The 25,026-nt window shown below is 44.2% G+C and overlaps 1 protein-coding gene across 12 annotated transcripts in view; it reads right to left on the bottom strand.

Moving 5' to 3' along the window:
- Positions 1 to 1,095: 1,095 nt before the first annotated feature.
- The window catches only part of LOC118300483 (RIMS-binding protein 2), a 63,930-nt gene continuing 39,999 nt past the window's right edge, over positions 1,096 to 25,026 (bottom strand). For 6 of the 12 annotated variants that reach the window (XM_035624916.2, XM_035624917.2, XM_035624918.2 and 3 more), the window contains 20 exons: positions 24,192 to 24,375; positions 23,306 to 23,410; positions 22,667 to 22,872; positions 20,601 to 20,707; positions 20,400 to 20,509; positions 19,438 to 20,313; positions 17,979 to 18,130; positions 17,397 to 17,876; positions 16,898 to 17,284; positions 14,381 to 14,536; positions 13,268 to 14,086; positions 12,485 to 12,584; positions 10,714 to 10,859; positions 10,298 to 10,466; positions 9,512 to 9,580; positions 7,715 to 7,762; positions 6,867 to 6,982; positions 6,689 to 6,760; positions 5,622 to 5,741; positions 1,096 to 5,101 (listed from right to left, as the gene is read on the bottom strand). In XM_035624916.2, the coding sequence (XP_035480809.2) occupies positions 4,763 to 5,101; positions 5,622 to 5,741; positions 6,689 to 6,760; positions 6,867 to 6,982; positions 7,715 to 7,762; positions 9,512 to 9,580; positions 10,298 to 10,466; positions 10,714 to 10,859; positions 12,485 to 12,584; positions 13,268 to 14,086; positions 14,381 to 14,536; positions 16,898 to 17,284; positions 17,397 to 17,876; positions 17,979 to 18,130; positions 19,438 to 20,313; positions 20,400 to 20,509; positions 20,601 to 20,707; positions 22,667 to 22,872; positions 23,306 to 23,410; positions 24,192 to 24,375 (4,761 nt within the window). In that variant the 3' untranslated portion in view covers positions 1,096 to 4,762. Of the gene's footprint in view, positions 5,102 to 5,406; positions 5,442 to 5,621; positions 5,742 to 6,688; positions 6,761 to 6,866; positions 6,983 to 7,714; positions 7,763 to 9,511; positions 9,581 to 10,297; positions 10,467 to 10,713; positions 10,860 to 12,484; positions 12,585 to 13,267; positions 14,087 to 14,380; positions 14,537 to 16,897; positions 17,285 to 17,396; positions 17,877 to 17,978; positions 18,131 to 19,437; positions 20,314 to 20,399; positions 20,510 to 20,600; positions 20,708 to 22,666; positions 22,873 to 23,305; positions 23,411 to 24,191; positions 24,376 to 25,026 lie in introns of all 12 variants that reach the window. The other 6 variants (XM_047327438.1, XM_047327443.1, XM_047327416.1 and 3 more) reach the window with 5 other exon arrangements.

The raw sequence follows: 25,026 nt of genomic DNA, 5'->3' as shown, positions 1-25,026 counted from the left end.
TCGAACGATGAATTTTGAATCAATATTACAGCTTTTACTTCATTTTCTTGGCTTTTTGTTTTAGTCTGAGCGATCTTCTGCTCAAATGACCTCTGTTCAGAATGTCCTCAGGAATTTAGATGAAAACACCAAATCGTTTTATACTGTAATATCATTATTTGTATGTACGTGCTAAATGTTTCTATGGGATCTGTGCCTGTGTTCCAATTGTATGACCTGCCAACAGACGTCTTTGTTCTTATTGTACATGACTTCTGAATGTTACCTTCCCGGACAGAAAAGCTTACTCATGCCTGACAAAATGGCTTCCGAAAGATAGCGCTTCCTCTAGCGGTTCAGTTCTGACTTCTGCCTCAAAAAAAAAAACAAAAAAACGGCACCGAGGCCCAATGTGAGTTTTGCGTCGCACATAAATGTAATCTAGAATTTAAAACTTAAAAGTGTCAAAGTATGCATTCAATGTTCAAATTCATGTTTCAGGACAAATCAGGAAGTGTGCTTTTTTTTTGTTGGTTTGCCAAAAGCTGTCCTGAGCATTGGGTGTGCACTGGGCTGAGTGGTTTCAGTTTGGTGCACAAGTGTGTGTCTGGGCGTGGGGGGTTGTGGGTGTATGAGTATGTGTGTGTGTGTTTTGTGGTGGATGTGGGTGCAGGTGCAGAAGAACGGCGAAGCTGGGGGAAAAAAGGCAGAAGACGGAAGAAGAAGAGCGGTGGATGTACAGTGCAGTCATCCATAAAGTAGAAAGCACTACTAAACTCCATGCCACAGTGTAGTGTTTCCTACTTTATGGATGAGTGTACTGTTGGCTTCAGGGAGAGGAGAGACCCGTCATGGCGCCCGTGAAAGGAAATCACAAAAAAAAAGAAAAGAGGAAGCCGCTTTGTCTCGCAAGGCCACACGTTACCCAGAGTGTTGCCTCAGTCTGTTCACATGGGCGGTGTGTGGCGCAGAGCTGAGCGTGCAAACTCTTTCCTCCATTTTATTAGTGTATCTGTTTCAACTGTCCTGAAAAAATAAAAAAAGAGATTATCGTGTACAAAGTGTATGATATACAATAAAGGTGGACGTGAAGAAAAAATACGGTTTTACATCCAGTGTTTTCTGAGAAAATAAACATACTTTATTCCTGTAAAAAGATCCATATGGAAAGAAAACATCACAATTTCAAGTCAAGAAGTCCTCTGTGCGTGTGTGTGTGTGTGTGTGTGTGTGTGTGTGTGTGTGTGTGTGTGTGCACACTACATCTTATGTTAATGTTCCTCCATCAACACTGCCTGGTCATGCGAAAAGAAACAACTGAAAAACAATATAAACAAAATATTTACAGATGATCAATTCGGCATTATATATATATATATATATATATATATATATATATATATATATATATATATATATATATATAAACAAAGGTTCATCTTCCACTGGTTTCAAACAATGAATGCAGATCAGGAAAGACGAAAAGAAAAGAAAAGAAAATTACAGTTTCCCGCACAAGGCCCAACAACTGTTCATTATATACACTGAGCTCCTACGGCTTCTCCCCAACTGCATTGACAATCTACAAGTCAACCATTGTAGACGAGTCCTGTCTAGAAAAAACTGAAATATGACAAGAACATAAATAAGGCCAAACATGGGTATAACATAGTTAATGCATGCAGTCAATAAAACATCCTGTAAACAACATGGTAAGACTAAACAAGGTCTTCCTGTAAGGCTAAATATGACGGGCTGAGCTACACTACGCCTATGTGGGTCGAGGTCCTCCTCAGTCACCAGCGGAGCTCGAGGGTTATTACTTGTGCATTAAAAGGCCGTCGAATACAAGATCAGTACACAATGTTCGCTGTACATTCCGGCAACTTTTGATCACCCGCTCCCTCTTTAAACCAACATGAGAAGAACAAAATTTAACACACAGCACAGCCTCGGCCTCGCCTCTATCCTCGCTACGTCACGTCTAAGTGTCCGTCTGCCCCTCTCTTAATATTCTTGCCATCATCATCATCATCATCATCGTCGTGCTCCCTTCATGTAACACTGACAAACCGTTCAAACATTCATGACATCAAAGAAAAGCACTGGGGCGTGACTCCGTCCGCCCGCGTGGGGAACGTCAACGGCGTGAACGAAACCAGGTGTGAAAAACAGGCCGACCCCGCCTCAACCCCCGCGCTGCTCTCTCTCACACAGCTACGCTTAACAGACAAAGCACCTAATAATTTTGGCATATGCAGTTTTGCTTTTTTTCAATCCCGACAGGCGGAAAGTCAACAGGTGGCTTAGCGCGAATGAGGAACTACAAGTTGAAAAAAACCTGAGAAGTGACCCGGCAGCCGTCTGCCATCACACCAGACCAGAGATCCAGCGAATCAGCACGTGTTGTTGTGACTGAATACTGAGGCCCGGTCCAAACATTCACATGCACCATGGAACCCCGACTTGTACTACAGCTTCATCTACGTTAAGCTGTCGCAAACAGCACGGTGCTGTTTTTTATTCTAGTATTGCTAAACCAAACAGTCGAAGGTGTTATGACGCTAATGCATGGACTAAAAAAAAACACTGCACGGGCTGAAAAAGATGTTACTAAACTGTTTACTCTGAGCCAATGTTCACACACTGCAAGTTCAACTTCGCTGACCCCCAAACACGAAGGGAAGACACGTGAACGACTTATTACCCAGTCCATCGCAGTATTGTGGAGCCAACGGTGAAATCTGTTCAGTTGTTATGATGTTAGTTGATTATTGTTACTGGCTGACAGACTGTATGTTTAGCATCGGGCTGCTGACGGCTCACTGTAGCATCCTGACACTGCGTCATTCTAATCTGGATACGCAGCTGCACAAGAGTCTTTTGGGCCTGCAGCCTGGAAGCGAACAGGAATGTTGTACATTTAAACAAAGAGCCCCCCAAAAAGAACTTGTTGCCCACAACTAAATATCAGATTTCATGGCAATATGGGGACAAGTGACATGTGGCCACACTCCCTTCCAATTTCGGGAAGTGTAGCTCCAAAATGTAGGGCTTGATTATCCCCCAGGTAGAAGGAAGACAAAGACTTGTAATGGGTGAGACAAAATGTATAAATATGAAAAGGGTTCATATTATACCTGGCGACACTCCTTAGGTTCTCATATGAGAGAATTTGCTCATAAAAATGTATCTTACATTTTAGTTAACTGAATATATTTGGGGCAAGACAAAACATGACTGGTGACTTCACGTTGGGCACACACACACACACACACACACGCACACACGCACGCACACGCACACACACACACACACACACACACACACACACACACACACACACACACACACACACACACACACCATTTAAGCTAGTTGTGACTGTAGTCACAAATATCAAGAGTTCCTGTGTAACTGTCAAGGCTTCTGTTCACACCAGTGGACTGTGCAACTTCATCTACACCCACAGCCACACGCACACACACTCACTCACACACACCAAAGAAGAGCAAACTTCCACACTCTTTACATTTAACAGCATGTTCCACTTCAACCAACAGCGCCCCCCCTCCTCAAATAAATTAGACCTAAACTACGTACATCAAAGTGGACCGTCCCCGTCTCTCTGCCTGACGAACCTCCCACCCTGAGGTCACTTCACGCGACAACTGGGGCAAGAGTCTGAACGCAATAAATAACATGTTCTGTACATAGTATAAATACTCTTAAAGACAAGAGACACGCAGTAGGCATATTTAACTCAACTCGGGATGAATAGTGCATTTTTCTGTCAGTCACGCGGACCATGTATAAACTGCAGCTTCTATTTGTTCCCTTCATCTAAATAAAGTGGCACGAGTACGTGGGCATTAACGCCAATATACAACTAGCTGTGTCCGAGTTGGGCCTGAAGTGTGGAGCTGCTGTTCAACATTAGTTTGTGTTGGACTAATGGATCATGGTTATAAATAAATATGACCCACTGTTGGGGTCTATATGTAAAGAACGTGAAGCAGTTTACGCGTATTAATCCCTGACTTTCTCTGTTGCCTAGAAAAGCTGATTTCTACATAAAAGTACCAAAGCATGTGACAATTTATGCTTGGTTACCGAGCAGCTCGTCTCGACGCCTCGGGTCAACGTTAGCCGTCGACATTGGAGCGGCTCCCATCGCATCACAGGCTTCATCATGAAATCCTCGTTAGCACAAAAAACAAAAAAATCATTCAAGCTCATCTGGCCATTTGGGGGTAAAACAAATAAAATAAAAAAGGGTCAAACTAAAATTACTTTGGTTACCTCATCTATCAACATGTTGCTGGTCAACCACGCTCAGTCTGGTGTACGTAACGTCACCGCTTTGGCCGATGGCCAGGACGCAGCCTACGGAGTTGCGAGCACGCTCTCCGGCAACATGATGCGGACTGCCGCCTGCTGTCATTAATAACGAGGGTTTTCTGAATGTAGCACAAAGAACCTTTAAAGCCTCCGACGAGTTGGAAAATCTGCTACTGCTTATAGAATTAGGAAGCATATATTTGCACACTTCAACATGCACCATGCTCGTGTGACGCTGTCAGCCGTACTATGACGTTTGAACATACATGTCAAACAGCTGGTCTTGCAGTGCTCTAAGGCAAATATATAGTTACCAACGGTTAAAGCGTCAGTTGTTAGATCTGACAGCAGCTAACTGCACAGACGAACCGACCGAGACGAACAGTGAAGAAAAAAGTGCATTCAATTTGGCGCTGAGTCCTGAGTCAGGTGTCCCCAACTCTCATTCCTTCTTGCTGGATCCCAGCTTTTTGAACAGCTTCTTGCCTTTGGAGAAAAAGCCTTTCTTCTTCTTCCCTTGCGCAGGGCTGTCTGTCTTTGTGGGGCTGTCCACCGGAAGAGGGGCTGGGCGGGAGCAGCACACCTCCACTGCAGCTGGAGCAATAGCTGGACCCAGAGCCGGGGCCAGGTCTGAAGTGGGGCTTGCGGAGGGCGCTGGTTTGGATGGTGGGTCTGTGTGTGTTGTCGGGTGAGGGAGAGGAGGTTCTGTTTGGGTGTACGAAGATTCTTCTGCAGTCGAGCATCCGGGATGTTGTGGGGCTGTAGAAGACGCCCCAGTTCCCTTCAGGAGGAAAAACAAGAGTTTCAGAAGGAGCATGCCAAATTTGTTAATTCAATAATATCTAAAGCTCATTTCGGTTGAAAATGATCGTACAAAATGGGGGAACACTAAGATGGGACACACAAAGTAGGAGACTCTCTCAGCTTTTTCACCTGTGTTTCAAAAAACTGGATCCAGAGGTGGCAGTAGGATGTTAACAAAGGAGCAGTGTAGAACTAAAGTACGGTTGATGTAAACAGGGAGAGAGTGGGGGACACTAGTGGTGATCACTGAGCGGCTGCAGTTCTGTCTCTGAAAACACTTACGATCAGGTCTCAAAGTGAACACTTCGTTTGAGCTTCTGTACAAGGCCATGCGGGAAACGGTGGGGCAGAAAAAATGCCACAGGGCAAGATTAAATAGGCAGAACAGAAAATGACAGCATGCAAGTGATGAAAAATCAAATAAAAAATAATTATGACAACGGTGATTGTGTTCCGTATATGGCAGGGTGTGCAAACGGACAGAAATGCAGCGGTACCTGGGACTCTCTCTTTTGCTCTGGTGCCGGCTGAGCATGGAGATGCTCTGCTGGAGCGTCCTCTGGGAAAGCCTGCAGGAAGTTGGATGGCACCAACCCTCGGTGTCCATTCAAGTCACCCTGGAAGATAAATCAGAGACAAAGATGAGGCTGTAATTCCCCAAAAACGATTTATGAATCACAACTGCTGTGCTGAACATCCTCAACACATATGACTACATTTTACTAATACAGCTACTAAGTGACACTATATTACAAATTTATTGTTAGGATTGTGTATTTATTTTGAATACATATACACATATATATACATATATTCAATATTATTTTTTATCACTGTAAAGTGTATGTTGCACATAAATGTATATTATATTATCATGTATATTACATGTATTTTTCATACTAATATCTACTGTTAATGCCTGTATTTATATTTTAAATAGTACACACCTCATGGAGTGGCACTGCATGTATTTGCTTAGATAATGTAAATATTGATATAATTCACCTCTGTCATCTCTGTATTGTAATTGGTGTCATTTGGTTTTATTCAGTCGTCTACATCTGTTGATGTAATGTAATAATGGGTTAAGTCGTGTCTAATCTCATGCTGATGTGTCTTCTGTAGAAACTGTTTTTGCCCACTCTTTTTTATAATTGATTAGCTGAATCATTTTTGGGATTGAAGTACAAAAGACAACTACAACTACTAAAAATTTTTAAAATTCACACCAAATCACAGAGGCATGTTAACACTTTAGAGCTGCAACAGTTAATCGATTAGTAATGGACTACTTAATTAATCGCCAACTAATTTGATACTCGATTAATCGGCTCAATTAGTTTTTATGAGAAAAAAAGGGAAAAATTCTCTGATTTCAGCTTCTTTATTGTGAATATTTTCTGGTTTCTTTGCTCCTCTGTGACAGTAAAGTAAATATCTTTGGTGTGTGGACAAAACAAAACATCCTCTTGGGGTTTGAAAAACACAAACAACATTTTATGGACCAAACAACTAATCGATTTATCGAGAAAATAAACGCTAGTTGTCGCCCTATAACACTTACGTAGAAGAAGCCGTCTTCGTCCATGTCACCAAACACATGTATGACGTCTCCTGCACTGAAGGTCAGCTCCGCCTGAACACAGCCAGAACAAACAGGGCAGACAATTGAGAAAAAAACAGCTACTACACATATAGTATGTTTTTTATTATGAAAACGTTATGCACGTGCAAGCCCTGACCTCTATGTCAGTGTTAGGGGAGCTCTCTCGTGGGTCATAATCAAAGATGGCGACCATCCTGCGGGCTCCTGGGGCGACGCTCGCCTTGACTGCCACAGGAGCAGGCTGGCTGGGATCTGTCAGTGGAACAGAGAAGGACAAACAATTCAGTCGGACATCTTGGATAATGAGAGGAATGAAGACGCCCTCTGCGACCCCAGTCAGCTCATCGTGCCTGCGTGTCCAACTCACTCAGCGTCATGCTAAGCTGAGGTAGAGTCGCACCACTACAGTCAAACACAGAAAAATGAAAGACAACAGGAGGTTAGCAGAGTTGTGACAAAGGTTGTAACAGCTTGAGCTGTGCTGCTGTTTTAAAACATCAGTCAGGGGATGAGGAGTGAACCTAGCTCTATACAACACTGTTAGTGAAAATGAGGACATGAAATGATTTGATGATGAAACTTGAACTGTGAAATGAAAAGATAAATTAGCAGAAGGGACTGTTTGACCTTTATAGCTTGGGGAAAGCAAAGAGCTTAAGAGCATAAAACATTAGTATTTGAATTGATGCTACTCACTCTTTCCCTTATTTTGATAATTTCCATCCCAATGAGTCCAGATTATTCAGTATACCCCAAAATAGTCAAACAGTTCCTCATGAGGATGTATGAAAGTGAGTCCTGATGTTATCAGCAGCAAGAATACAACTCATGTTTTTCTAACCAGTCCAAAAATGTCCCAAAAAAGGCAGTTCAACACACAAGTGATCAAGCAGACACATGCTGGCCTCCGGTGGACATTGGAGCAGTTCGTTCGATCATGCAGGGGGCAAACAGAGGCAGAAGTTCAAAGGGCGAACCACAAACCTTGGCTGGAGGAGTCTACGCTCTCCTCCCAGAGTGCTGCAGACTCCACTAGAAGAGATGAGGTGAGGGAGAAGAGCATGAGCATAACTCGCAGAACGGTGGGAGATGCAGTTTTAGAACCTCAAAAAGCCATAATCTGAAGTTACAGTACCACCACAGCGGCATACACAAAGTCACAGATGAAGATCAGAGGGGGATGGACGCTTCAACGAGTGATTTTCAGGTTTATGTGATCATGTAATGCATTTGGGACAGAGGAGCAGAACACTGGCAAAACGACTGTTCTGGGAGATTATCGCTCAATGAGCGACGCACTGCCACATTCTGCTGCCGTGTCCGCAGTGTATTACATGAATAGCCAATGAAAGCTGACCACAGTGAATCAGTGCTCGTGCACGTGTACTTTAAGAGGTTGTGAAGGTGTTCAAAATCACTAAACGTAACCTGTTGAGCTGATTAACCAATTAAAGGGGCAGTAAGCGATTTTCTCCCTCTTTCTTGTTGATGTTAATGATTTTACTGCTCTGGCTGCAAGCCACAGCTGGGCTGGGCGATATGGCCTATAAATAAAATCCCGATATATTTTTGTTATATCGCAATATTTTTTAATCTTGTCTAAAGCACAATTTAACCCTTTGATGCATACAATCCCGACAGTATAATGATTCTAGTATTCCCTGCAACCTATGTCTGTATTAAAACATTCTTTAAACTTAATTAATTAATGGTTTCTAGTGGGACAATTTGAAACTTGCAAGCAAAAGGGGGAAATCGCAACCAAGTTAAATGTAATGAAACAGTATTATTCAAACCAGGCAAAAAGACCAAGCAAACAAAATTTTACGTGACAATTTGTAGTTGCGGTATCCCGCGATATAGTAATTTAATACATCTCATGTACAACAAGGCGCGATACATCGAATACAGACAAGATACCGCCCACCCCTACCCACAGCCTCGGGTACTTGAGACCAACACGTTAACCACACGGCCAAAACCCCTAATTCGTAGCTTAATTCGCTAGCATGTCTCTTAAGGTGTCGACGAGTGATGTTTACAAACTGTACACTGAGTGTTGTGAGGTGCGGCCCGCACCATTTATTTGGATTTCGATTAACAAAGCCAGGGCTGCGCACTCTCAGATTTCTACAAAAAGTGGCTTGGATTAAAATTGCTTACTGCCCCTTTAATTTAGCATTCGTGTCTTGATATTTTTCTCACATATTATGAAACACCAGTCTATGCATTTCTTGTACTGCACTGTAACTTTTATCACCTGTCCAATTCTACTTTAACATGTTTTTATTTTCTCTTTGTAATTATTGTATTTTAATCTTATCTGTTTCTTCCCAATGATTTAATGTTTTATGTAAAGCCCTTTGAATTGCCTTGTTGTTGAAATGTGCTTTATAAATAAACTTGCCTTGCCTATGATTTGTTTTTGCCGCGCATACAGAACTGACAGCTAGCGGACCATGAGGAAATCAATTTTAATATTTACATTTACACTTTTACTGATTTAAAAAAAACAACAACGTGTATTTCTTTAGAATGGCTTAGTGCCCCTTTAATACTAAGATAGAAAGTGGACTATGTAACACTGGGCTTTAAAACAGAATATGAAACTACAGTAGTGGACATCTATTCTTAGTGGGAATATCTGACCGTGACTGATAGCTCCCCCCACTGTGAGAGCACCAGCTAAAGTGAAAGAGACAGAAAAAACAAGCAAACCAGAAAACCAGAGCGGAGAAGAAAGGATGGAGGTGGGAAGCCGCAATCGGCCGCCAGACACACCTTTCTTGGATCGCCTCGGTTTCGGTGGTGGAACAGGGCGGCGTGGGAGCTGTGCGTGTGTGCGAGTGCCTTTATGGAGTTTTAGAAAGGAAAACCACAAACACAACAACAACAACAACAACAAAAAAACATTGAAAACAAAAAGAAACACAGAGGTGCAATTTTTTGAGAGAAGCAGACCGGACAAAATAGACAATGAAAAAGCCAAGTGGAGAGCAATCTGAAAATGGCAACCGGCGAGCAGCAGACACAGAAGTGAGGACAAGTGGAAGTGAAAAGGTTAAACCATCTGCAAACACGGTTCTGGGTAGGAAGCAGGAAACAGAAGCAAAGTGCCTGCCTATGTTTACAGGCAAACACTGAGTTAAGTTTATTCTTAGAAAACACAGTCAGTCACTGAGAATATGTAGATGGTTGTGATTTTCTCAATAGCAACACAGTGAACAAGAATCCATAGATGCATACCAAACAATGCCTGGGAGGAAATGTTTGGTTCCATTTTAATTCGCTTTCATTAACTGATTTCATCTGGAACAAAGGTTTTGGATCTTTTCACAGTGAAAAATAAAGTGGATTCTGTTCCAATTGTGCTGCTATTTTAACTTACTACTTAAAAAAGAACTGTGGTGATATTTCAAGTATACCTACAGCATGGGGGAAAAAAACCACATCCAAATATACTAATATTCAAGTGTTACACATCTTACACCAAGCAGCATAATTACTTTGTATCATTGACATAGAATTCAGGTAGCTGCTACATGTTCAACTGACTTTGTCACATACCTATCTTCTCCATGGAGGCCGCTGTGGACAAGTAGCCCTGCTGCAGGAGCTGCTGCCGGGTTTCCTCGTCCTCCACCTGGATCTCAGACACCATGTTACAAGGCACGTAGCCCAGACGACCACTGGACTCCCCCTGGTAGAACCCGTCTGCGTCTTTATCACCGTAAACCTGAGGAGAAAGGAAAAAAACGAGATGAAGACCCTTTCAGACGCAATGCTAATGTCCCTTGATCAAATCTGATGACAGACAGTAATATTCCATTATTCAGATCTAATGTCTCTCTATAGTTTGCATATTTAATCGTATGCACGCTGTCGACATTCTGTTAATTTGAGCTTGTCGATGTTACTGTGAAAGGAAAATGTGCGTGATAGTCGGTGTTGATGCAGAGGTGTCTGGGCAGTGAGGGTCTTACTTTGATGATCTGTCCTTCAGAGAAGGGCAGCTCCTCCTCAGCAGCATCAGGATTGGGCGACATGGTGGAGGGATCGTAAGGGAAGAGGGCCACAAAGATGCGTATGACGTCACCATCTCCTTTGACCTTTGCTGAATTGACCCCACCTGCACCCATACACATATCATTTAGAATTCAGATGACATGTCATACAGTACTGAATATTTCGACCACCATAACCAAATCGGTTGAACTTGATTCTTAAAAGAAATAAGAATGTATGAATCTGTTTCCATTCATAATTCATAGAGCTGCACCAATTTGTCGATTAATTGATCAAGATTAATCTGCAACTATTTTGACAATCAAATAGTCACTTTAGTAATTTTTCTTCAAGCAAAAATGTCTAATATTTGGCAGATTAATCAATAATAAGAATAGTGACTAGTTGCAGCCCTAAGTCATTCATTTTACATAAACCTTTGTTTTCATGCAATTAATTTTCTTCTGTTCTTTGCTCTTTGTAAAGTTTTTATGATATAAATGCAATTCCACAGTTGTACCAACACAAACTGTACTTTGCAACGACACCATGCGAGGCTTGCAACGAGTTCTGCAAAAAGTACAGCATGCTTGCCCCTCCCCCCATGGCCTACCAGCAGTAGTGTCACTATGAGCAGTGTTAGCCCGGCGCAGGCATGTCCTTAAAACAGGTAATCAAGCTAAACCACTGATCCTAAGCCGTGTGAGCCGTTTGAAAAAAAACAAACCCTGCACTCGTTCATGATCTGCGGCAAGCGAGCAACAGGGGAAACGGTGTTTGACCCACTCTCTGATCTAAATCTGAGGAGGTTTACTGACAACACAGTTGCAGGCCATCACAAAAAAACCCACTGATATCATCACATGCTTTTGATACGATCAATGTTGCAGATCATGCAAAGCAGACGTGAGCCAGTGTGACTGAAGGCATTACGACTGTAACCTCTTTGACAGCAAGACATATTTGAAGAGCTGTAGTGTGACTTTAAGCTGCACTGGAGACACGTGTTCTCCATTTCATTATGGAGAATCAGGCCATCTGTGGCAAGAGTCACGGGCAGACGACTCGCACACTTTCACATCCTCACCGATTTTCTAGTATATAGGACAGAACTACTCCCTGCTCCCTTCCTCTATCTGTGTGCATGTGTACACATGTGCACTCATCTGCGTGGTGTACTGCGCAGACACACACACACACACACACACACACACACACACACACACACACACACACACACACACACACACACACACACACACACACACACACACACACACACACACACACACACACACACACACACACACCATAAAGGCTAAACGCGAAGAGGAGAGGCAAGTCAGGGATGATAAGGAGGGGAGAAAGAGAAGGGGGATGTGCGTCCACACAGCAGCCTATTTCTTTGCTTGCTAATCGAGGTTACTATTTCAATGTCTGTCACTTCCCCCATGCCATGAGAAGCCACTTTGGGTTAAGCCGGTTCTCAGCTTAGCAGGCTCGCTCCCACTTCTCTTCTGCAGCTACAGCACCTCCTCCTCTCCGACACCCCCCCGCCCTCTCTCTTCCTACACAAGATGCTAATCTGACTACCATCATGTGAGGTGGGGGGAGGGGGGGCTTGCCAACAGAGAGCACAGGTATGTCAGCATCGCCTCAAACATTTCCACTATACATTTGGCTTAAGAGACCGGCAACGAAAAAGACACAGAGGAATAGAGACAGACAAAAGAGGAACGATAGTCTGACCTTTGAGTTGCCTGGCTTGCGAGCATGCTGGTTTGGAAGAGAGCTCAGCCTGACCCCCCCACGGCGGACCTGCCTCAGCTGGAGGGATTTGGCTGGGCTCCTGCTCAACATACAGAAAATAAAACAAGACAATAAGAAGAAAATGTCAAACACAGAACCACACTGACCCTTTTTAGGGAGGAGATAACCCCCCCCAGGGTTTCAAACATTCCACTTTTTCAACCCTCACGTTCCTTTTTATAATAATAATAATAATAATAATAATAATACACTTTTCATTGCTAAAAGCAATCTCAAAGTGCAAATTTTATGCACTGCAGTAGCCTTAACAGACACTGACACAGATCAAGACACATCCACTGTAAGCTACAGTAACAAAAGGGAGCACTAACAGGTTTAATACAAGAGCTGAGTGGTTTCCGAGGTGTAGTAGAATGTGACAACGATGGGAATCAGGGCAGTCAGACAGAGGGAGGGCAGATTCAGTAGTGCATCCATCGTGGATGAATAATGCCGAATGCAAATCGGAACCAAGACAATATTGATGAACTGGTTAAATGTTTGGCAGCCAGTGTCCGGCGACTAAACCAACAAGCCAAGAAAAATATGCTGTAGGATAATTGCTGTTGTGAGACAAAGCTCCCTGACCCCCCTCTGTCCACTGCAGGGATGATGTTGGAACAATTACGTTGTTCTCTACTGGGCGGTGGAGTGAAGTGGTCTCCAATTAGGGTCAGATCCACACTGCTACAGGGGGAAGGAGCTGGGGCTGGGACAACACACCCATTGTGGCTGGCCTGCGGCGAAGTTTACGAGCGGCTCCGCCTTTGGCCCTCGACGGTGGGGAGACCTGCACTGCTCCGTCTGAGCCCCTTCCACCCACCACTCAGAGTTCATGTGCTCCATCGCCGCCTCTCCAGGACCGTACTCGGCGGGCTCCTCGTTATCATCTGTGCCGTACTCCACGTCAATCTCCCCCTCATGGCCGACAGGAGTTCGCCCCGTTTTGCTGACCGGGTGGGGTCTTGGCGGGACAGGGCCATGGCTGAGGTTGCCTGCCGTGGCGACAGCCCTCTGACTCCTCAGCATGGCCTCCCTCCTAAGGCGGTCCCCTAGTCCTCTAAGCAGCACTCTGCTGTTGGAGGTCGGCTGGGGAGGACACCGCCTGCCGGTGGGACCCTCATATAAACTGTCCTCATCTTCAGGATAACTGATGGTGTCCACTGTGTCCGCGTAGTGCACCCTTTGCTGCGTCCTAGGCTTAACCCGCATGGGTCCATGCCTGGGTGAAGGCTCTTTGGTTAGGGACCTGGGATCCGTGTTGAAGTGGTGATGGTGAGGGTGAACGTGCGGCTGTGGGTTGGGGTGATGTTGGTGATGCTGGGGGCCGTGATGAAGGCGCTCTGAGTCTCTCGGGTGGAGCTGGCCGGTCCTGGGCCGAGGCTGGCTGCGGTGGGTGAAAAGCTCCTCCCGACCACTGTCTTCCTCATCTGTCACCTCAGGAATGATGAAGAGCTGCTTGTTGTTGTAAACCTGAGGGGGCAACTTAAGGATCCTCTCAAGAACCTCCTCATCACTGTCTGGAGGCTCCAAATTGCGAGACTGCAAGGGGCCGCATTTCAATGCAAGCGAGAATGGGGTGGTAAAGGTTGGGATGAAATATCGTTTTGTTCAGTGAATGTAACATCATTGCAGAAAAAAACAGATGACAATCCGGCCATGCATAGGAAAAAGGAAAGAAAAGAAGAAAAGAACACAAACAATCAAAATCAAACACTATCTGGAGTATGACAGCAGAAACAAAGCCACAGAGTGAGAACTTGAGAATGCAAGGCAAAGTAAGAGAAGCATCATTTTATTAAGAAAACAGACCATATAGTGCACTGATGCCTTTACCCTTCTAGCTCCAACTGTGTAACCCCTGGCCTGTGCTTCTCCAAAGTGGTCAGAGTAGAGGTCCTCCTCCTCCTCCTCCAGAATGTCAGACAGGTCTGACCGGCTGTTGTCTGCATGGTAGTCACTGGGAGGCTCCACAAGCCCTCTGCCATAACTCTGTAAAAAGCAATAAGTAAACACACTGAATCCACGGAATCCATCTCTTATCTACGCTGCTTATCCTCCTTAGGGTCGCGAGGAGCTGGAGTCAAACTGAGCCGACATTGGCTGAGAGGGAGGGTACATCCAGGACAGGTCGCTAGTCAATCACACTCCAATTAACCAGTATGACTTTGCACTGTGGGAGGAAGCCAGAGTACCCAGAGAAAAGGCCTGAACCTTTGAACCCAGAACCTTCTTGCTGTGAGGCGACAGTGCTAACCACTGCTAACTGCCCTATCAAACCATCCAATGTCAAATTCCTTTGTGCATTTATCTCGTTTTAAAAGTCTTACTTGTTCAGTGTTCATTGTTGGAGTAAACATTGAATATGAAAGTTCAATAATGACATGTTGCAGGTTTTAATATGGGCTTGAAAATAAAAACAAAACGATACATGTTAGAGATACATGAGGTGGTCTTTTGGCCTTGACCCCGTGCGTCAGCTTTTGAGAAACAGCACTGGGAAGAGCTTTACTGACTTCCATAGTTTAGGCTTTCATAAGATGTGAGAAAAATATCAAGACATGCATGCTCAAAACTTTGCAATTTATCTCCATTAATTCCTCCGGATAAAGTGCTTTATCAGCAACAAATTCTTATCAACTAAAAAAGTAGAGTATTTAAATAATATTTAAAGTGGAACTGATGTTAGTAAGATGAATCAGGCCTTTTTGAGGCTGCAGATAGAGCTGGGCAAAATCTGATTAATTGCTTCAAGTGATGGTAACTGGACTATATATGACCACTCAAAGCGCTTACAGTTCAAGTCGATTTCACACATTCAAACACATTCACACGTTGAGATCAAACCGCAGACCTTTGGGTTAGTGGAAGGACGACACTGTCTCCTGAGCCACAGCCGCCCGCACTTTCAGTGGAGTACTGCTTTAAAGCTCTCCTCCTTCAAATCTGATTGCTTGCATTGGACACTGATGGACATAATGATATTCAGATATATTCATGTTCAGGACAATCTGTTCACGACTCCGGAGGAAATTATCGACTACGCAGACTACTGTGAGGCTCAGGAGAACACCTCCACCTGACTTCAATTATCTAGTCAGTCCCCTTGTCAAAAAGCGTGTGAGAGACAGAGAGAGAACTCGTGTGACAGGAGATGGGCAGACTCACACAGAGTTTAAGTTGTTGTATATTTTGGGTTTTTCATTACTAAAAGAGATACTGGTGAGCGGCTGTGGTTCTGGTGTGTGTTGGGTGCCCCAGGGTGGACAGGATGTCTGCAACAACTACATCCATGTGATATACTTTATAACCTGCATCATTGCAGTAAAAAGCTTTTAAATTAATTAGTGCTGTCAATCGATTTTTTACTAATTAATCGCACAATTTGCTATCGCGATTAATTACTATGTTTTTCCTTAAGACTGAAGTTTGTAATAATGGATATTTAAATGTAAAATGATGGATTTAATTTAGAATCAACACAAAGGAAGTATTTAAATTCCAATACTATTGTTTAATAGCATCTTTTAAACTTTGATCACAGATTCTCTCCTGAGAACTATAGGTTTAACAATGAAACCATCAAGGCCAGCGTGACTCACCGAGGCCGACGTGTCCAGATATCTATCATATAAATATCTGGACACGTCAGGGAACCGTCTCCTGTGTGAGCTGTGGTGTGACAGGCAGTGAGTGTGTCAACCTGGAAACCACAACAACACTCTTCCCCCATATTCTCTGCCTTTTCCGTGTTTCTGAAAAAAATCATGGAGCACACTATATGTGGGACTTGTTTCTGTCATGTTGAGAGTTTTCACTGCAACAGATGACGACCGTAACCCTAGCTCTAGCTGACATTGATGCGGAACCACATTAACGCTAAGTTATTTCTCTCCCTCCGCATAACACAGAGAGCCACTCAAATTACTTCCTGTTTCGCGTGTGTTTCGCATATTTCCCCGTGTCACTTTTTCGCGTGTTTTAGTGACAAAACGTACTTTAAACTCCTTCAACTCCTTCCTTGTCCATATCCATCTTAGCCAGGATGGCTAATGGTTACGTGACACGCGTCGTCACATAGGTCAGCCGCCACAGGAAGTAAACAAATGCGTCAATGCCGTTACATTTTTTTTCTAAGCGTTTCATAGTTATCGCAAAGATTAATACGTTAATGTTGACAGCACTAAAATTAATTGAACTGATGTTTACAGGTAACTTAGACAACCTCAACCTCCCCCCTCAGATCTCAGCCATGATCAGTCTCTGTGGTACAGTATATACAGTATATACTGTACCACATTTATCTAGTAAAGAGTCAACTAATCCAAAGAACAGCCGAGTGTCAGGACTGACCTGCTGCCTCGCGCTGTATGCCGGCTCCTGATCCTGTCTCAGGAACTCTTCCATGGACACCAGGCGGCTATTCTCTCGCTCCTCGTCTACCTCTGAATCCTGCGGCGACGTGCTGGGGGGTCGGAGGAGGTTTGTGTCCTGGGCGTTAAGGACGTCTGTGATCGGGGCTTTGGGCGGGAGCGGGATGTGCTCAGGGGTCTCGAGCTTGGCACTGGCGTCCTCTATGAACTCTGTGATGGATGGAAAAGGACGTATCGTCCCAGGGCTGTCCGTGTCTCTGCGCTGCTCCAACACTGCGGCTGCTGCCATCACTGGTGCATGTTCAGGTGCTGGTGCTGCTACTGGAGATGGTGGAGGTGCTGAGGTGGTGGGGGAGGTCACACTAACCTGATAATGAGAAAGAGTCAATGCGACATGACTTAGTTTAGTTTATTATTCTAGGAAAAACAAAACAAAAAACAAATTTGTGGTCTCTTAGATACAGTGGAGTGAGGATTACCTCTGGAGTTATGGTGGGGGCGACTGGAAATGAGGTCTCACACACAGCTAAGGCAGCAGCAGATGAGGGGTTGGCCCAGGCCTTTACATATGAGGCAGATGAGAGAAGGTCTTCTGAGTGGAGAGCATTAGGAGAGTTGGCAGCAGCCTCCACTACGAGGCCAGTGTTGTGTGCGTCTGATGGCAAGGTGCTGGGCAGCATGGAGACTTTGGCAGCATAGTTCATGTAGGATGGCGATGAGGGCAGGCTACTGGGACCTACTGGGGCGCAGGGTAGAGGGGGTGGCACAGCTGGGGCGCTGATAGCTGGGCCTGCCATGATGGCGACCAGCTTGGAGGGCACATTGACTGGCAAAGAGTCACAGGACTCCCCGTGGGCAGAGGTGGTCCGGACAGTGAGCTCCTGAGCTGCCTGCAGGGATTGGATCTGAGAGGGCCCGAGCAGGGCGCTGCCGGCTGTCGGGGAAGACACCTCCAGCACCTTGGACGGGAGAATGACAGATAGGTAAAATCCCCAATCACATTAAAGTTATGTCCCTCATTACATCTTACACAGAGCCACAGACAGCTATATCCTTCTAACCTTTTTCCTATCAGCGTATATAGTGTATCCAGTGACACGGACACCGTTGGAGGTCCCGGCAGCATCTATAGTGACCGGCAGCCAGCTGATGAGGGCGATGCCCGGAGAGGGGCCGTGCTCCAGCTGCACATCCAGAGGAGCATCAGGTGGACCTGCCGTGACGAATGGCACCCCCCCACGATCAGTGGCAAACACAAGATAGAGAGGCATGGTTTTGTATGAATGTCGGAGGAAGTGAATTGCTAAAAATTGAAAATGCAGTGCTTGGGATTAATAATCACAAAGAACACATGATTGAGTAAATAAAGCTGCTATCTAACACTCTACGGGGACAGTAGGGAATTCAGAAACTATATACCTGTGTTCCCAGAGTGTGGGCATGAAACTTAAGCACATTTGAATGATCGTTTAGAGAAAAACAAACTTACATCTCACGTGACACTGATCATGAATATACATTTTACAGGCCTACGGTTCCTTCAGGGAAGCTAAAATACTGTTGTCTTGGAAAAGTACAATGACAACATGGTACCTGACATCAAATGATCTGACTGAAAACTCAACAAAAATGACTCGCTGTTCTTTCTGACGCACAGAGCTTTGTGGAGAAGATGCACAGGAAATGACCAGTAGTCAAGATAATAGAACCTTGCTTCTCGCTAATTCATGGCATCAGCAGGAATACTTCAGTAGTAGTAGTAGAAGGTGACATGACGGATCAAGTCACCCCTTTCCCTTTTCAAGCAATGCATTCTGAGCCAAGTTGCACCGGTTGTTTGATGAAGGAAATGTGATTCAGAGCAGCAGCTCCAAAAGAGCAACTCTCATGAGTAAATGGATGATAATCCACTACAATAAGACATAATAATTTGCACTGCAAACATGTACTGTAGCTCTGATAGGTGCTGCTCTCATTCAAGAACTGTTGAACAAAAGTTCAGTGATATTAGGTGAAGAGCTGAAGCAGCAGTGGACTGTCAGAGCTGTCGGGCTATGGGAGGGGTCGTCAACCAGATAAGTCCCTGCCATTAATAGTGAATATGGAAAACTGCTGTCAAGAAAAATTTTGCAAAAGACTGACATTTGCAAAACTGAACAAATACACATACATCGAATGTACAGTTCTTTTAGATCCAGCCATTTAACTCTTTACTGCCTGATTCACAAATTATATACCAATAATGTACTTTCAGAAAACCTCACGGATTTGCTGTGTGGGCAAAATGTGTGTATCTACTACAGTATCATGCTGCAGTTATTATTCAGAAGAGTCCTATCATTTTTGGTCTAGATTAAACTTAGGAGCCAGACTGAGCCTTACATGTTCTGTACTTACTTTTATCCAACTTAAATGTTTGATTTAACTTTGATTATGGAAAAATAGTCTTGATTTATTCATGATCCATAGACTGACGCCTTCAGAGGGCATTTAAAATGAGAGGAAATTCTGAGTCCTGACCTGCCATCAGTGTGGTGAAGGTGATTGTGGCGCTTCTGTGTTCACGGCGCTCCACAGGTAACTCCCATGGTGTGCGGTGCGGCCGCGCCTCCACTTTGACGTTGTACTGCAGGCTGGGCAAGAGGTTACTGAGGCACAGTGAGTAGCAGCCAGCCTTCACCAGCTCACACTCTTCCTCATTCAAGGACACAATGTGCACATAGTTACTGTTGCTGGGCAGCCAGGTCAGGTTGGCAGAGGTGGCGGTGATCCTCTCCACACGCAGTTGCGTGGGAGCCACACAAACGTCCCGGCCGACTAGCATGCTGCAGCGCAGCTGCTCTGACGGGCCCTTCTCCGTCAGGCTTTGCACTGACACGCGGTAGGCCTTGAGGTTTACGTCCAGCCGCTCCAGCACCGCTTTGGTCTGGGCACCAAAGGGCACATTGACCCGCAACTCCTGGTCCACGTACACATTATAGCTCCACACGTTGCCCCACCCAGCCGGCACCAGCGGCGGGTCCCAGCCAATGATGATGCTCTTGGCAAGCTGCTTGATGAGGGTGAGCTTACGTGGGTAAGGCACAATGTCTACTCCCACCTCCTCACAATCCAAGTCCAGGCCGTTAGTGAGGGGGGCTGGGACAGCCAAGGCCGATGCTGAATCCGAGGGGGCTGAGGCTGGGCCAGAGGTAGCAGGGGCCTCTGTCCTTTCTGAGGTGCTGGCGCCCACGTGGAGGTGATGTTGGTGGCTGGCACTGTGAAGGATGCTGTCAAGCAGGGAGTTGTGGGACACGTCCCCCGTCTCTGGATGGTGCGTGCTCATGACGTCGTCGTCCGATACACGCTCCACAAAGTTAGAGGGGACCAGCCCTCTCCGTCCGTCCATCAGCTCGCCTGAAGGGAACCAAACTGATAAACTGATTACCACGCACAGACACGAGTGAAAATGTTCATAGAACAGTTCAGAATGGCAGACTTACCTTCATAGAAGCCGTCGTCATCCATGTCTCCATACACATAGATGTATTCTCCAGCAGTAAGTGGTAGCTCCACTTCAGGGTTGTCGTTGGGGCCATCATAAGGATTATAGCTGTTTGAAATTAAAATTCCCACTTAAGTTATTTTCAACACTAGTAAATTGTTGATGTGGTGAGTTGACTTCCTCAGTACAATGCTTTTACCTATATCTTGCAATGAAAACCTGAAGCTTCGCTGCTCCTCTGCTGGCTGTGTAAGGTGCCGGGGCTAAGTCAATGTCCAGCTCCTCTACTTCACTTGCAGTGTCCACCTGAGAACCATGAACAGACGGTGAATCACTGGGACATGTAGGCATTTCTTAAACTGACAGAAAGAAAGAAAACAATGATTTAATTCTTTATCAATTTATTAAGCAGTGTGTGTGTGTGTGTGTGTGTGTGTGCGTGTGTGTGGGGGGGTCTGATAACCTAAATTATAAAGAAACCAATGCTGCAATTTTAAAGAAAGTGGGAAAAAAAATGTAATTCCTGGATCCGCCCCTTAATCCACATCTGCACCAGAACGTACATGCGCAGGAACATGATCTATTTCTACACCAGGTTTGGTGGAAATCGGTTTAGTAGTTTTTGCTTAATCCTCCTCAGAAACTAACAGAGCATCACACAGACATGGGTGGAAACATAACCTCCTTGGGGGAGGTAATAAATCATACCCTGAAGAAGGTTAGAGTTCAGGTTTTGTTTCAAAGGCGTTGATTCAACTTTCAACAATTCAACAATCATAACATCTATTAAATTTGCTACCAGATGAAATTTTTTACACATGTGAAAACTGTCATCTTGAAAGGTCATGAAATAAAGGCCATGACTGAAATTATTGTGATTGACAAAAACTTATTTTCATCTGTTTTTAGGATTTATAGACAGTATTAAGTATTTTTTTATTACTTTAACTAAAGAAATAGTTCTTTATCACCATAAATTACCGCTCACTTTCTATTTGTTTATAATGAATATTAATGAGTCACTGTAGATGTAGGAGTCACATTAATACCTGATGTGGGGTGTAAATTCTATTCATTCTGACTAGACACGATACACCAGGAGAGACGCTATATTTATAGCTCCTTGGGAAAACCTTTTTAAGGATAATCACTTACAACTACTACTGTACAACCTTTATAATCCACAGGGGATTATTTCACTAAAAATGAGCCTTACAGAGCCGTGGGCAGACGAGTGACGAGATGAACAAACCACCGACATGTCTGCCATGCAGGACCAGAGACTGACTCTTTGGAGACATGGCACAACAAAAATACGGAATTCTGGCGGCAGATCCAAATGATATCTCTTTTATATGTACATGTATAAGCAAACATGGCTCTAGAGTATTCAGCTATAGTCTGTCCTCATGAGAGTGAGATGACAGAGAGGGTTAAGAATTTTAATCCATTAAATCCACACAATCAATGTGCCCGTGCATAGCCTTCTTGGTAATCTTGATGAGTGATCTGCCCATCTATGCAGAGACAAATGAAGCGGAAATATTGCGAGCAGAAGTCCTGCAACAAAGAAGCATTTTCACAACCCAATAACCAGAGCTTCAACACTAACTATGCCCATCAAATGTAGGAAAAAAGGAAACCATTTTGCATGACAGATATCCAGAGTTTATGGCGGCTTCCAAACGCAGTAGCAATATTAGTTTCAACAAGATGATTTCAAGCGACATGCTTACAAATTCTAATAGGTTGTGAGATGTGACTTCTGTTTTTGGCCAGAATAACAAGAATTGCTTCACTTTCCACACAAAGTGTATCACACTGACTGATAACTCTGTTCAATCTGATTCAACTTAACCAGAATTATCAGTGGCAACTTTATTTAACAACCACAATCAGTGTGGTAAAACATTACTGATGCATACAATAAATATGATAATTGTTCCAGCAGCAATAGCTATTTAAATTACAGTTTGAGTAATACTACTGTAACAGTATCCACTTAAAGGGGATTCAGTGATAGTTGTGCTTTAATGCGGTTTAATCAGTTTTTTGTACGTGATTTTCTTCTATTTAATGTATAACGTCAGCCCGCTGAAGAAAAGCCGCTGAAAGGCTTTAGGCTAAAACTAAATTGAATCCTAGTGTTCATTAGTGTGTGTTGCCCCTGATAAATAATGTAGAAAAAACAAACAATCAAAAGAAAAGAAGTATGAATTCTGAATGTGAATCTAGAGATGGGACTGTACGATATCAGGCTCGTACCTCGTGTGTTGGGCTTGATTTGTGCGGACTGAGGTGGGTGTCAGATTTGGGGGTGAGGTGCGTGGTCTCTGACTTGCTGGAGGAAGAGCCTGACTTGCTGACATTGATGGTGGGCAGCTCTCGGTGCTTGGTGACGGGCGAGCGCTCCACCCTGGACAGCCCTGCGGCGTGGGGGGTGGCCCCCATGCGCAGCGCAGCCGCCACATCTAGCACGAGAGAGAGAGAGAGAAGAAGAGGATAATACATAATCCATGACTTTAATGGACATCTCCAGCCCTCTCACTGGTTAACCTGCTTGAATCCGTGTGCAGCTACAGTATATGGGTGAGGTCATTGGATGACATGCAGGAAGGCTCAAGGTTGAACGTGGCTGATTAAACAGTGGAGGGAAAAAATCCCGTCTCCATCTGTCTAAGGTCAGAGGTCACGCTAACCTGTGGCAACGTGTGTCACACCAGCGCTGTTAAGGGGCTTAACTGGTTCCACCGTCCGCAAACGTTTCTCGGACTCTCGTGTGGTGGTGAGAGTTACACACACACAAGCTCTGTTACAGTGTAGGTGAGATGACGGGTTTAGAACATGCCGTGCTTTCGTGACGGTGCCCCAACACATTATGAGCAACGGAGACGGCAAGCATACCGAGCGGATCATTACTCTCAGAGCAGGAGACAGTGTCACCTCCCTCAAGACTCCAGAAGGCTATTTCACCCAGGGACACCATATCCCATGAGCCATCAGTGCAGTCTACAACACATGAACAGTGTAGGAGAAAGAGGTTGGAAACATACACAGTAGGAAAGATGTGGACTAGATTTTGCACTGTTGTCATGCTCAGCTTTGGTTGGGATTGTATTATAATGGATATTTGAAAAACCTTTGTTGTTTTGTGACATCATTTAAAATGCCTTAAAATGCATTAGAGTAACAGCCGTAGGTAGGAGGACACACACACACAGTAACAGCCGTAGGTAGGCGGACACACACACACACACACACACACACACACACACACACACACACACACACACACACACACACACACACACACACACACACACACACACACACACACACACACACACACAATGTGCCCTCAGTGTTTAGAAGGAAACTATAAGGCAGTAGCAAAATATCTTTATAAATACATTAAAAAAATATACTAAAACTAAAAAGTAAAAAAAAAAAGGATTTGAATCCATACTTTTTGTCAGAATTCAAATCCTCATTTAGTGTCAGGATTATATTCGAAACTTAAAAAATCCACTTATACACTATGGAAGTTGAACTATGGTTAGACAATGATTGCTGTTTATCAAAATGGAATAAGACAGATATTTTGTTCTGAGCATCATCATCCACGTAGTGGTAACTTCAAAGAAATATGGTTGTTATCTCAATTATCTCTCTCATTTATCTAATATGCACTGCTGATATTGTGAATGAACCAAAGCTATCTGTTCCTTTCACCTGGTTGTTTCATACCCTTTCTATCACAAGAATACATGTTCGTGATGGCGTGGCTCACCTCGCTCAGTGGTCAGGCCCACCCCGTTGGTCAGAGCAGAGAGGCTCGTCGGATTATTGAGGATGGTGGTGCCAGCCAGGTCCACCTTCGATGCCTGCAGTCGAAACTTATCCAACTCCTGGGACAGCAGGCCAAACTGTTCGCTCTGGCTGCGACATTTGTCCTCCAAGTCTCGCACCTTTGACTGCACGTGAGGTGCAACAAACATGGTGAACAGATAAGAAATACAGTACACAGGTTTTGAACCAATGGTGCAAAATGACTTCAAATGGGAACATCCACCTTTCTACACTATTAAAATGGGATATCTCCAATGTGTGATAATCAATACATTTCAGTGGTCACTGTTTGATGAAGTGTGACAGGTATAATTAGATTTCACCTATGCACAAGAGGGTTATGTGTTTTTGAGTAACTTTATCCCTTCATAGAATCACAACTTGTTCACTGTAATACATCAGTCATGTGGAAGAATCAAAGGGAAGAAAAATGGACCAAGAAACTTTTAAGGTGGTTAGGTTTCTGCGAAACAAAGGGCAGTTACTGAAACATACTGAATGTTAAAGGAGCAAACACAAAAGACAAGCAATTACTTAGAGGGAAGAAGATGGGAAGGAAGTAAAGGCAGGTAGTTTTCTGGTAAGAAAGGAAACGGTAATAAGAGCTGGAAAGTAACATATTGTACTGCTCTTTTACACAAATCAGTCACTTTAACAAAGTCACAACAACAGTGTTATTTGCGAGAACGCTACAGAGGTTGGTCTGAGCCCTACTGAATTTCTATATGCTGCTGATTTCACTTCCGGTTGTGGTGGGAGTTTCCTGGCAGCCTCAT

This window comes from Scophthalmus maximus, chromosome 2 (assembly GCF_022379125.1).
Source record: "Scophthalmus maximus strain ysfricsl-2021 chromosome 2, ASM2237912v1, whole genome shotgun sequence".
Lineage (NCBI taxonomy): Eukaryota > Metazoa > Chordata > Actinopteri > Pleuronectiformes > Scophthalmidae > Scophthalmus > Scophthalmus maximus.
Note: the sequence above shows the minus strand (reverse complement) of the source record. Positions and strands in the feature narration are given on the sequence as shown.